Source organism: Nicotiana tabacum, chromosome 11 (genome assembly GCF_000715075.1).
Source record: "Nicotiana tabacum cultivar K326 chromosome 11, ASM71507v2, whole genome shotgun sequence".
Lineage (NCBI taxonomy): Eukaryota > Viridiplantae > Streptophyta > Magnoliopsida > Solanales > Solanaceae > Nicotiana > Nicotiana tabacum.
In genome coordinates, this window is record NC_134090.1 from 6,452,311 (window position 1) to 6,466,018 (window position 13,708).

At 34.8% G+C, this 13,708-nt stretch overlaps 2 protein-coding genes across 2 annotated transcripts; both read right to left on the minus strand.

Moving 5' to 3' along the window:
* Window positions 1–1,450: 1,450 nt before the first annotated feature.
* On the minus strand, window positions 1,451–5,952 carry LOC107786502 (uncharacterized). The gene is made up of 6 exons (XM_016607989.2): window positions 5,817–5,952; window positions 5,287–5,381; window positions 3,265–3,526; window positions 2,918–3,114; window positions 2,529–2,716; window positions 1,451–1,931 (listed from the first exon to the last, which is right to left on the minus strand). Exons 2-6 carry the CDS (start codon window positions 5,379–5,381, stop codon window positions 1,645–1,647), a joined length of 1,029 nt encoding a protein of 342 aa, XP_016463475.1. The 5' UTR covers window positions 5,817–5,952; the 3' UTR covers window positions 1,451–1,644.
* Window positions 5,953–9,586: 3,634 nt separating this feature from the next.
* Window positions 9,587–10,998, minus strand: LOC107786501 (protein RSI-1). The gene is made up of 3 exons (XM_016607987.2): window positions 10,814–10,998; window positions 10,679–10,703; window positions 9,587–10,081 (listed from the first exon to the last, which is right to left on the minus strand). The coding sequence occupies exons 1-3, from the start codon at window positions 10,895–10,897 to the stop codon at window positions 9,900–9,902; spliced, it is 291 nt and encodes a 96-aa protein (XP_016463473.1). The 5' UTR covers window positions 10,898–10,998; the 3' UTR covers window positions 9,587–9,899.
* Window positions 10,999–13,708: the final 2,710 nt, after the last annotated feature.

Sequence of the window (13,708 nt, forward strand, 5' to 3'; positions counted from 1 at the left end):
ATCTTCTGCACGCAAGTAGCAACAAGATGGAATCCCTCTACTCTTAATCAGAGATCTTTTCGAACTCTGAGTAAGGAGAAATTCCCGGTAGGGTGCTTTCCCCTTAAATGGGCCCTATGTGGCTCGAATCTATAACATCGGGCCAGCGAGTATTTGATAGTGGATGGTAAAAGAAAGAGGATTTTCAGAAATCACTATTGTTTAGTGGCTATTAACTTTCTATAACTAACATATACATAATTATTTCCTATAGCTATTATTCAGTTGTTATGGTAGTGTATTCACTGTATACGCGCTACTGTATTCATGAATACAGTAGCAAAAATCGTCTAAAAACAGGGGAGTCCAATTGTACGCGACTGTATTCAGATGTATTCGCACCATGTATTCATGAATACAGTAACGACAATCACCTTAAAAATAGGTTTGTCCAGCTGTCTAATAACGGAAAGAGGATCAATTAACGTGATACACTCCTAATATAACTCAACAAAATTAATTCTACATAAATTTCGTTGTTATTGTTCTATATTCCATGTATTCACGCAACTATATTTATAAATACAAAGGTAAAAATACAGGGATTATATATGTTTAATTATGTATTCCATGTATTCGCGTGAATGTATTTATAAATACAGTGAGGTAATCTGCCTAAAAATAGTAATTACGAGTGTTTAATAACGGAAAGCGCAATATTAAATTATATTCAATTTTATTATATTGAATTCAGTTGTATTCAAACAATAAAAAATCAAGAAAATAGGGTGTATACCGTTGTATTCAATTTGATTGTATACATTATATTTAATTCACAGATATTCACTATTATACATTGTATTCAATTCACCGTATTCAATTCGACTATATTCAAACAACAAAATATCACAAAACACAATGATATTCGATTGTATTCAAAAAATACATATCTTGGGAATACATAAATATAGGCGAAAAATAATATATTTATACAAAATATAATGTATTTGAGTGTATTTTTTCAAAATATAATATATTTGTATCATTGTATGTGATTAAAAGCAAAGAAGGGAAGAAAGTTCCATGCTTCTAGATGAGAAGATTGTGTTCCGTGCTTCTCCTGTGCCAAAGCATGGTCTTCCTGTTCTTCGCCTTCTGCCTTATGGAAATTAGCAGAATTTCATCTCAGGAAGTGAATCATGTTCTTGTTTTAATTAGTTTGAGCAAAATTAAGATCTGCAATCATGTTCAGCGATTCCAGTATTCATCCAGATTAGAAGAGGGAATTTTGCTCGAAGAGAGAAGGAAGAGAGAGAGATTAAAGAAACATTCTGCTGAGATTTTGAGAGAGAATCGTGTGCTAACTGAAAGAAAGAGAGAAAAAATATAAATAGCATATTTCACGCCTTAATGGTAGGGTATAGCATAAAATACCTATTTTGTTATAAAATATAAAAGGTATAGAAAATAATATTTTAAAATGGTTTTGATTTATAACAAATAGTGTGTATACCTTTGATGTAGGAGGTAGAATTTCCTAAAAGAAATTGCAACATAACATAACATAGGAAAAGAAGAAACTAAAAGGAGTTACTATTGAGTACTTGATATAGCTGTGGATGTCAAAACTGATCAAGCAGGTTGAAATAAACCCAGTCGAAAACACTACTTCACTTTTTTACTCAAATTTGAAGTTCCAAATTTTGCATCATCCTTGATGAAACTCCACCAGATATAGGTCAAAGGGATTGTGGTGGCATGCCAAAGTGCATGTGCATCTACTAGTCCTTGATACGGAGGGAAGTCGTAGATCTCTAGGAGCATAGCGAGGCCACCTCCCACAACCACCGCCCATAACTTCCACCGGGAAGGATGACGGCTAATTCCAGCCCAGATTGCCCAGATTAGAAGTTGAGAAACAGCTATCACTACACAAACTTTCATATTCCATCCTGAGAATTTATCACAATAATTATCATCAGATATAAACACCAGAAAGTAAGTAAATAAAATAGAAGCTTCCTACGCTTTCCAACCCTTTATTGAGACATAAATCATGCCAAACAACAATTGCTGAAGTAGAACTTACTGAATCAATCATTTGGGCTCATAATAAATTAAAAGTTGCTCCCGCTACTCAGCCAAGAGCCTTGAGCATTATATAAGGACCTTGCTGTAGGAGTAACCCCTTACCTTCCGGGTGGAGTTGCCACAACACGGCATTACTTTTAGCAAGAATTATTGCAGTAGGATAATGGCTAAGAGGATTTAAAAAGCATTATGGCATTAAAACTTCCAAGTCTTAGCTCAGGACCCATTTACTCGTCGTATTTGATTTGGTATTGCTACTAATTTCAAGAGTCAGTAAGTATGGTCAACTTGTATACCAAAACGCAAATAACTTGACCCAAAATCAATACTACATTCTATCCTTTCATACTTGAGTTAAAGCTAGTTGGCGCTTGTTTTTCCGAAAATACACTCGATATACCTATTGTCAACCCATGCATGTTTTGACGTAAATTTAAAAAGAGAGACGGAGAGATTACCATAGTCCATTTGATAGTTGTTCAGGTACAGTATATGAGTGACTGTAAAGGCAAGCAGTGGAGCCGCAACCAGAACTCTCGCAGCCTCATTCTTTACACTGAAACTTCTTAGTATTGATATAATCAGTGAAAATCCTAGTAATGCCACAGCAGATGAGTAGTCCAGCTTTTCTGTAAAATCCATGTCCCTGCAATAAATAAATGAAAACAAGTTCATACAATTCAATTGGTATACTGAAGTAATATTGCAAGAAAATAGATAAACTTCAAGTTGCAGGCACTGCCAACAAATCCCAACCACATACGATTAAAAAAAAACCTAAATTCTACATTGGTAAAGTTAGGAAATCAAAATCAGCATTATCAAAACTGCCAACGCATAAACTTACCGGCTGTGGAAGACAGCACTCCATAGCCATGAGTTCATAGACAAGAACGCATAAATGTGCCACAAACAAGTGTAATTGTAGCAGGTCTTCTCATCACCTTTTGATCGTAACTTGTAGTAAATAAGCATGAAAAAGGACAGCCATCCATGGAAATGCATTGCAAGGTTAAGCACAGAGAAAGCAACAGACACAGGCTCCTGACAGATTAAAATGTTACTCCCGATTAATACTCTCTCTCTCTCTCTCTCTCTCTCACACACACACACATATATATATATATACATAAAATGAGAGGACCTTTTTTGAAGCAGTTGGAACTTGGGACAAGACGCCATTAATTAACATACCTGAAGCCCAAACACTCGTTTGAATGGCCATTTCCCATGATATTTCACAGGCCCAAATCCATGTGTTGCTCGGTCTTTTTCTCTTTGAAGCATGCAGTGATACTGGCAATCACTTTGGCAATTCGCTTGTTTCAACCACAGGTATAGAGGCTCTTTCAAATACCAGTTGTCATCAGAAGAAGAAGCATCTAAAGGAATTTTGCAATGCAGGAAACATGTTTCTCCAGCACATCCAGTCTTTTTACATTGATCAAAACAAGCCCTAAATGATAGAATTCGATACTTCAAAAATACAATGTCTGATTCTTAAGTGCTAGACTACAGAGAAAATTCATAAATTGCGATTGTATTGGGTTTAGACTTTATTGGGAGGAAAGGAAGTAGAATTTTTTCAAACTGATTTAGAAACAAAACAGACCAGTGAGTCACAATCATATTGCACATCCGCTACAAGAATCACCTAAGTGATGAACTGCATTTGCATATAAAAAAAATACAACCTAAGAGTCGTTTTCAAACATACAACCAATTTACAAAAGAGTCGTTTTCAGCTTATGTAAGGGAAACAATAGTAAATAGTCGGTCCCTTTTTGGTATTAGCCTTACTAGATTGCGTCGAGCTATCCCCAAAGTAAATTGGCTTCTCACATAAGCAAGGTGATGGTTCAACAAAACAGCTGGTATTTCAGTATTTAAGTTAGAAACTACTGTTACCATTCTAAACTTCCTAATTTCCCTAAAATAGAAATATATTCCATGATTAGATTCTGAAATTAGCACAGGAATTCCTTCACAAAATTTTCAAATACATTGCATACTATCAGTGGTAATCTATGCAATATCTCGAGACAGTGAAAAGTTTAATCCAATGTCTTTCAACCTTTAATAACACCACGAACTTGACAGATATTTGTTTAAGCTCTTCCTTGTCTCTTTTCCGACCTTAATATTTTCCTTAATTTCCCAGGCTAAATATCTCCCGCCTCCTCCAACAACTACAGTTTTCATTACTTTCACTATTCAGGTCTACCTAATGCTTGCAACTTTGCTCTCTATTTCCCACCAACCGCCAACTAGCCAACTGTTGAGATAGTTGCCACTAGTCAACTTGCAAGCCCAAATTTTGAGAAATGAAATAAGGTCGCCTGAGATGGTTTGCCATGTTTTTGTTCACCTCCATAAGAACCAGTTTGTAGGTGGGGCACAATGATGATTGAATGTGGTATATAGGGTCGAGAGAAACCAAAGGTTACAATGATCGAAGTTATCTAAAGAGACCTACAATCTCTCAAAATCAATATGGATTTAACCAAGAACAAAACACAGTTGAAGGAAAGGATCCATATAACCTATACCAATTAAGTGGAATTGAAATCTTAGTAGTTGTTGTTAGACACACATTTTGTTCATTGTTTGACAGTTTGTGATGAGTCATTTTATTCTAGTTAATATATCCATGGATTGAAGACTCGCATGATTAAAGAAACTCTAGTTTTAGTGAACTCCTAGTTTACTTAAATACAATTTATTTAGTATTGGAAAGAAATGAGCCTAAATAGGAAGGAAGAGATACGTAAGATTCATATAGACAATTCCAGTATGTTGATTGATATGATGAAACCTTAAACCACTCTTAGCTCGAGACCGAATAGACTCAATCTCCTGAGTATAATAATGCATATCATTCTTAAAGTCATCCTCATTTAACGATTAAAGAACACTCATTAAATTCCTCAATTACTGCTGCATGTTTATAACCTACACTACATAATCCACTTAAAAGTTTGAGGGCCGTTTAGGCGAAAAATTAAACCTTTCCACGACGAACCAAAAGAAAAAGAAAAAAAAATGTAGCAACACATTGGAATTGTGATTAAGACAAGAAATGAAACCACAATCAGTTAAAATCAATCTTCACTGTATCATTGCAACTATGCCACAAACTACTAAAAGCAAAGTACAAAATATAAAAACTCTCACAAAATATAAGCATAAGGTACAAAATTGTAAGTAAAATTTTACCTGTACAAAGGGTCAGCATCTCCAGCACTAGCATCAAATGTTCCAACAAGACAAAATAGAACTACCAAGAAAGTGATCCAATAAAGATCTGCCATCTGATCTCACACAAAATTGGGTAAAAATGAAATCTTTTAATGTCACATATTATACATAATCTAACCAATTTAGTAAACTGGGGGATTCTAGCTAAAAAAGGGTCCAAATTTTCAAACAAGATTTATTTTTACAGTTTAAATTGAGTAAAAATCAAATCTTCTGATGTCACATGTTATAACTGGTATCTAGGTCTGATACTCAGATAGCAAAAAGGGTCCAAATTTTTCAACAAGATTTTATTTTTCAGTTTAAATTGGGTAAAACTCAAATCTTTTAATGTCACATTTTATATATAGCAAACAAATTTAGTAACTGGATTCTAGCTCCAAACTCAGATAGAAAACAGGGTCCAAATATTCAAAAAAAAAAGATTTTATTTTTACAGTTGAAATTGAAATATTGGAAGGAATTAAGGGATTAGTAAAGGATATTACCCCGTTGGATTGATACTCAATTCGCGTATCGGACAGTAAATAGAGAGAACATTCTTTAATTCAGCAGCAGCATTTTGATATTCATGACAATGTAAAGCAATGTGGAAGATAGAAGAATGGGAGTTGGAAAACTGACGAGAAAAAATAAATAAAAAAGATTTTTTTTTAAAATGAAGGAAAGGGGCAAGTGCACATATAGCCACTTTACAAAGTATTTAAAGTTTAGCCGTCTCAGAATTAGTGTTAGACTCGAATTAGAAATATCAAAACCTTACTTTAAATCTATAAGGGTCATTTGGTTTGAAGACAATTTATTTTGGAATTAGTTATACTGAAATTAGTTATACTGAGATTAATTACATTAAAATTAATTATCATGGTATTATTTTTTATTGATTGTTTGGTATGTTGTTGTCAATTTTATTATTTTATCCTGCGATTATTATTTCACCCTCTGACAGGTATAAGTTATCCTGATACTATTTTTAATCATGGAATAATTTATCTCAAGATTCGCAACCAAACAAGAAATAAGACGGTACTAAATTTTTATCTGGGGATTATTTTTATCTATTCATCATACCAAACAACCCTTAAAGTTAGACTCAAAGGTTTGAAATTTTGATTTTGGCTGTTTAAACTTCAGGTTTTTTCGTCTAAAGTTAAGATCTGATAGTTCAAAATTTCATACTCGAGAGAAGAAGGATGAGGCGGAGGAGGGCGGTTTGGAGTTTGCCAAATTTAACTAAACTTTAAAAAGTTTAAAACTGGCTAAAGATTAAATAGCATATCTAAATGCAATTAATTGGTGCTATTTGGGCGAGAAAAAGATAGGTCAACATATAAATAAAAGAAAAAGTAAATTATTTTTTAGAAAATTACTTCCATTGTATCTAGCACATATTTTTTCCTCAATGATAAGAGACATAGAGACAACCTTTCCACCTGTTTATTTCTGTATTTAAGCAATCAAAGTTAGACAACCAAGTCAAGCAATGGATCCACCCCCCCCACCCCCCCCCCTCCCAAAAAAAAATTTACAAAGACTCGGTAGTGAAAACTAGTCGGATGAAATTTTTACACTGAATACATTTAACTTTTGAAATTATAAGTTCATAACTTATTATTTGTTGAATTTTTATTGATTTTTAGATAACATATTTACAATGTATGTCGCAAATATTAAATTCAATTAAACTCGTATAAAATGAGCTACATCGCCTCAGGTGCAAAGCTCAATATTCTTGAGAGTAAATTTCTTGTAGATGTGATTGGGTACATAGTTTTATGGATAACAGGTCCAATGCCAATAGCATTAATTATAAATTTAGTGGCATTTGGAACGAAAACAAGGTGAAAAAACTAACACTAATAAAGTTAGCTTCAAACATATATGCATTTGTGCCAAACAGAACCTATGAGTAATTTCAACTGTATATATATTTATACTAAATTCGTATTATTGTCACAAAGTAATAATGAATGCAACAATATTTCGAACATATAAATTTAAAATCTTAAATCCGCCGGTAAGTAATAACTAATGTCTCGATATCCTAGGCCTCGCATGGGTGCAGGTAAATGAACGAATATATTTGATTTGTAAAGGAGGAGTAGACAAAAAGAAATAGCAGGTAGAAAGGTAAAGATGCTATACATCTCAAGCAATGAAAATAGTTTTTTTTGTAATTATTATTTCTCACTCGATGATTCCGTACTCACATTAATCTGATATGCATAGTGTAAAACCTATTAAAGAAACAAGCATTTTCTATCAAGATTTTTCTATCCTAAAGCTCGAAGTGAGATATTAGGTTAAAGAAAATTAGCTGTCAACCATATTTACCCCTAACCACCTTCCACAACTATATATGCCAAAAATCATTATTGACCTTTTAGTAAAATTGAATTCTTCTAGTTTCTTTATTTGACCCTATTTTAAGTAAGACTATTATAGACCATAGTAATCAAAAGACTACCACCATATAGCCCATTCAATTTCCAAAAAGAAAAACTACAACCAATCAATCTCATATTTGGAGAAGACTTTTGAATGCCAGGAAAGATTGTGAAAAACATATCTTATGGAAGGTTGGGAATGGCAACATATCTTTTAGGTCAAAGAGGGTTAGGGTCTCTGATTTTATTTATTTCTCATAACCAGTGGAATATGGATAAATTGCAGACTAGTTTACCTGCTAATCTGGTCTCTCACGTTCAATCCATCAAGTTTTGCACAGGTAAAGAGGATCAGCCTATTTGGATCCCAAATCACATAGGCTCTTTCTCATCTAAGTCTGCCTGGACTATACTCAGAAAATCCAAAAACTCTCCTCTATCCTTGTCAAAAATTCAAAGTTTCTTTTCATATACTTAGTTTATTGAATGGCAAACTGGCTGCGGATGACTATCTGACGAGATTTGGGGTCCATGGACCATCAAAATGTTACTGTTGCTTTTCTGGTAAGGTTAAGGATATTAATCACTTATTTAGTCAAAGGCAAATTGCTGGGAAAGTATGGAAGTATTTTCAAGATGCTTGTGGATTATCTATGCCTTCCGTAGATAACATCAGAGTTAAACTTATGAGGTGGGCTTATAAACCTCAAAATTAAACAAGGTGTACGAGTTGATCATGCAGTACTTACCAACTGTCATATGTTGGAAAATCTGGAAATATAGGTGCACTTATAAATATGAAGGCATTAGACGCTCTTCCAATAGCGTCATTCATCAAATAACCTACTCGATGCAGCTGCTACTTTCCTCTAAGTTCCCCTCTTTGAACTTTTTCTCTTCTTTCCCTAATATTTGTCATTTGGTTGATAGTATCCAGCCTCAATTAGACATCACTCCTGTGAGATGGAACAAGCCCGATTTTGGAGAATTTAAGCTTAATGTGGATGGTTGTTTCAAAGGGAATTCAGGTAATGCCGGTGGAGGTGGGATTTTGAGGGATCACCTGGGGCATATGATCATGGCATTCACTGTCTATCTTGGCTGCACCACTAATAACTCAGCTGAGGTGCAAGCTATTAAAATTAGACTGAAATAGTGTATCGATCATGGTTTCAATAGATTAAATGTGGAATCTGACTCTCTTCTTGTGATCAAAAAGGAAATTTCCACTTCTTGGCAGATCAAAGAGGGCATCGATGATATTCACTTCATGTTATCTGAAGGTCACTTACAATTTAATCACTCTTTCAGAGAAAGCAATATCCCTACACATTTCTTAGCCAATCTTGCAGAACATGAAAAAAAGACTTCTCTCTTCACTAAAGAGTCTACCAAACTTCAGAATCAAGGTGAGAAAAAACACGTTTATCTTTGATCTTGGCTGAATAATTCACTGGTTTTACTAAGTCTAGTACTAAGTCCTTATTTTTGGGCGCTCAATTTGTACGAATTGTCGTCAAATTGTACGAATGGGTTGTCCATTCTAGTTATGATAGGAAGAGGTCAAGTGTACGCCCCTCTTTCCTTTTGACTTATTATTGAATATAACCCCTTCGCGGAACCTTTATTTAAAAAAAAACAGAGACTACCATATGGACCATCTATTGGAAAAAAAAGGATAAGAGTAACAAAAGGTTAAATTGGCTCTCTTTTGTTTTTCCCTCTCTGTCACACAAGGTTTTTATATTGTTTATTGGTTCTCTTTTACTCAAAACAGCTTTTATACAGCTAACTTAGAAACAAGTTCAAAGTAGTGAGATGAAAAAAGTCCCAATTCAAAGCTCAAAAAAGAAAAATATCAGATCAGTACATTTAAAAAACATGAAATAGACTTGATTCAATAAATAAGTTATTACATTCTCATGATGGTAAAAAGTAAAAACACACTACAATAACAGCTCAATTCCAAACAAATTAAGTCGGCTTATGAATCCTAACGGACCATATTGCTCGAGTACTACAACTCATCTTAGACTTTAGTAACATGAATGTAGAGAAGTACAAAACATTTAAACATACTTAAAACCGCAAAAGAAATTAAGTTACGCGGATACAAAAACACAATGACAATAGTCTTTTTTCAGACTATTAATTATATTTGAAGAAATTTTCCCCAATTAATATTTAAGGGCATTTTGATTTTCCTTCTTGAGTCTTCCAGTTGTTGTAGCAAGGGCATGATTGTTTGTGGCCAAAAACCCCACGAGGCACACACAAGCAAGTAGCACAACACTTTTGACAAAAGAACATACATGGCTTCTTGTGTGATGTTGCTGAGCATCGATATGTACATCTTGGCTTGCAATCTATTAACAACACCACGTAAATTTTTTTAAAAAATAATGAAAATTTACATGAAATTTTAAGAATTGTTACAATTATTAATTTATTAAACATCTCGGTCACCATTGTCAAATTCATAAAATCGGTGGTACATAGGGGTGGACCCACATTAAAAATTAGGGTGCTCAAGAACCAATTAACCTCGATTTGATATATATATATATATATATATATATATATATATATATATATATATATATATATATATATGACAATGCTATCATGATAGGTTACCAATTGGGATAAATACTGATTCTACTTGCACGGTGTGTAAGTGAGCAAAAACTTTTAAACTTTTTTTAGCTTTTTTTAGTGTTTGACAAAATTAAAAAGTGCTTGAAATACCGAATCCTAGATCTTCATAGACAACTAATGGATGCATTTTTCGTTCTTCTAAAATTTTGCTGATACTTCTTATTTTATCACTTGCTAAGTTCTTTTTATTTTCTTAGTGCTACTAATATTCGTAACTTTAAAATCTTAGATTCGTCACTGACAGTATATAACAACATTTTTCTATACATAAGGATCCAAATGAAATAGCGAAAGTGTATATATACCTCTAGGCTGGAGATTGTTGTAACCCTGCCAAAATGAAGATAAAAACACATATTATTAAAAGGGTTTGACAAAACAAAAACTACATTATTATTTTTCCAATGACTAATTAATAATGATCATAAACATATATATACCTCAACCATATTGGAGAAAGTGAGCAAAATCAAGAAAATTGACAGAAGCAACAAGAAGCTAACATTGTATCCACTTTTTGCCATATTCTTCTTCTCTTCAAAGGGAACTAAACTGGGTATTTTGCTTTAGTAATGAAGATGAAAAAAAAGAAGATATAATAAGAAGAGAAGAATGAAAATGTTGGAAGTAGAAGAAGTGAAGTGAGAATATTTATAGAGGGATTTAATTTCCAGGGGAGAAAAAAAAAAGTTAAACAAAGTGGCGAATGTTAGGGCGTGAAAATGGGACCAAACCACAAGAAAAGTCCATGTTATAATTGATTGATAATTATGAAAAAGGATAAGCGTTGAAGGCGCCGTGTTTGCTGTGTTATAATTTTGTCAAACTTTTTCTAGCAATATGTTAGTTGAGTCGTTTTCTTGGATCTTGAAATATTAAAGACAAATAGAATTCCATTAATTTCTTATGTTGCTTTCCTTCCTCTTTTATATTTCTCAATGCTGCCAAAAATGGATGATATTTAAATTTCATCCATAGTCATTCAAGTTAAGTTTTGTAACACAAAAGTTACTTTTCTTATTGTTTTGTAATATAAAAGTTATTTTAGTACATCCTAATTAACAAAAATATAAAAATGACTGAAAAATATAGATTTTGGCGGGAAAACTGATGAAGCTATCCTAATCCTCTAATTAATAGTAAAATGGATTAACAACTTTGAATTGAAATAACTTTGATCGAAAATCTGGCGTCATGTTGTTAGAGGTTGTTTGTTTGCTGGTTAGGGTTATGCATGTATTAATTATACATGTATTAGTTATGCAGGAATAATGTCCGATTTTCTGTAAAATACCGCTGAGGCTTACTTGGGAACATTTGCTCCTAAGTGCCGGTCATGATCCTAAATTGGGTCGTGACAAAGTTGGTATCAGAGCTTAGGCTTTAAGTCCCGAGTCATGGAGCAATGTTTAGTAGAGTCTTGTTCATGTGTATGTAGGCGCCCATACTTATGATCTTGAGGCTCATGAACATCTAGGAATATTTTCCCTTCTTTCATTATTTGATCGTGCGTTGAGATAACTTGAGATTGACTTTGGAGTATTTCTTTCGCAGATGGCTAGAACACGCACACCCTCATCTGTTGGACATGGTATTGGACGTGGTACTACCCAGGGTGGCGGTCAAGTTGGGGTTCATCAAACTAGAAGACAAACTGCTCCTTAACCTGAAGTTGGGAACATGGGTCAATCCCAAGCTGCTATGCCAGATCAAGTGCAATGGCAGGGAGTTCAGGACGCTCCACCAGCAGTGCCGATTGTTGTACCTACTGTTGCCTTACCTGCAGACGCAATGGCAAGGTTATTGAATGTGTTAGAGTCATTGGTGCCTACTTAGGGTGGAAGTTCAGCTCCTCAGGCTACTTTACAGACACAAGCACCTGCACAGACTCACACTTTCGGGAATAAGGAGGTATCCCTGCAAGAGTTCCTGAAATTGAAATCACCAAAATTCACAGGTTCCGATAATTCAGCAGATCCTCAAAGTTTCTTGGATGGGACATTCAAGGCATTACGTGCTCTTGGATGTTCTAGTGAGAGAGTCGTGGAGCTCGCAGCATACAAACTAGAGGATATGGACAACACATGGTATGAAACTGTATTGCTAGGAAGGCCAGCAGGAGTAACAACACTAACATGGGACGAGTTCAGTAAGTTGTTCATGGATCATTTTCTTCCAGACAACCTGGTGCAAAAATATGCTAGAGATTTTGAGAGATTGGTTTAGACTCCAGATATGGATGTGTCAACATATAACACCAAGTTTTGTAAGTTGGCTAGATATACTCCTTACTTAGTGCCTACCGAAGAAGCTCTAGTTCAGAGGTTTGTTGATGGATTGGTTGGTCGTCCATACACTGCAGTAGCCCCACAGATGAAGACTTTATCCTACTCTACTGCATTCGACCTTGCTAGAAAGATTGAAAACAAGGGACGTGATGAGCGTGCAACTAGTGATTTACGTAAGAAGGCCAAGACATGAGGGTCCTTCAGTGGCGGTTTCACTGAAAATCGAAGAGCACGAAATCAGGGACAACAACAATAGGGTTCTCAGATAGGTACACACTTGTCTTCACAGTCCACATTAAAGACAGGGTACTAGGGAACCGTCAGCATCTGGACATCATAATTCTGGGCAGATATATGCCACTACTCTGGTCTGCCAGACCTGTGGTATATCACATTTGGGACAATATCGTGTTTTAACGAGATAGTACTTTCGGTGTGGCCAGTTGGGACATCACTTGAGGGATTGCCCTCGGCCTCCAAGAAATTTCAACCAGGCTTATATTCAGTCAGCTGCACCTAATCAGACTACTCGTAATACTTCAGGTGCTACAGGTACAGGAAATAGAGGTTGAGGTGCTGGAGACCGTGCTGCTGTGAACCAAGGACAAGGGAATGGTGGTAGAGGTCAGACGAGAGTTTTTGCATCTACTAGACATGATGCTCAGGCCTAGAATATTGTGGTTACAGGTATTCTTTCTGTCTGTTCATTTGATGCACTTGCGTTGATTGATCCGGGATCTACTCACTCCTATGTGTCCTCGTACTTTGCTTTGAGGTTTAGTAGACAACCTTAGCTATTGAATGATCCTTTTCTGGTTACTACTCCTGTTGGAGAGTCTCTATTAGCTGAATGCGTGTATCGTGCTTTCCAGATTTAGGTTGAGGGTAGAGATACTCTAGTTGGCCTTATTGTACTTGATATGATTGACTTTGACGTGCTGATAGGAATGGATTGGTTATCTTCTTGCTATGCTATCGTCGATTGTCATGCAAAGATAGTCAAGTTTGAGATACCAAACGAACCTAGTTTTGTTCTAAAAGGGGGTC

Excerpts from the sequence above, each read along its gene's own strand:
- LOC107786502 (XM_016607989.2), bottom strand. The coding sequence starts at position 5,381 with ATGGCAGATCTTTATTGGATCACTTTCTTGGTAGTTCTATTTTGTCTT. Across the intron at positions 3,527-5,286 it reads GATGCTGACCCTTTGTACAG|GGCTTGTTTTGATCAATGTA; the intron begins GTAAAATTTTAC and ends TCTATCATTTAG. Across the intron at positions 3,115-3,264 it reads AACGAGTGTTTGGGCTTCAG|GAGCCTGTGTCTGTTGCTTT; the intron begins GTATGTTAATTA and ends TTAATCTGTCAG.
- LOC107786501 (XM_016607987.2), bottom strand. The coding sequence starts at position 10,897 with ATGGCAAAAAGTGGATACAATGTTAGCTTCTTGTTGCTTCTGTCAATT. Across the intron at positions 10,704-10,813 it reads CTTTCTCCAATATGGTTGAG|GGTTACAACAATCTCCAGCC; the intron begins GTATATATATGT and ends TCATTTTGGCAG. Across the intron at positions 10,082-10,678 it reads CAACAATCTCCAGCCTAGAG|ATTGCAAGCCAAGATGTACA; the intron begins GTATATATACAC and ends TGTTGTTAATAG.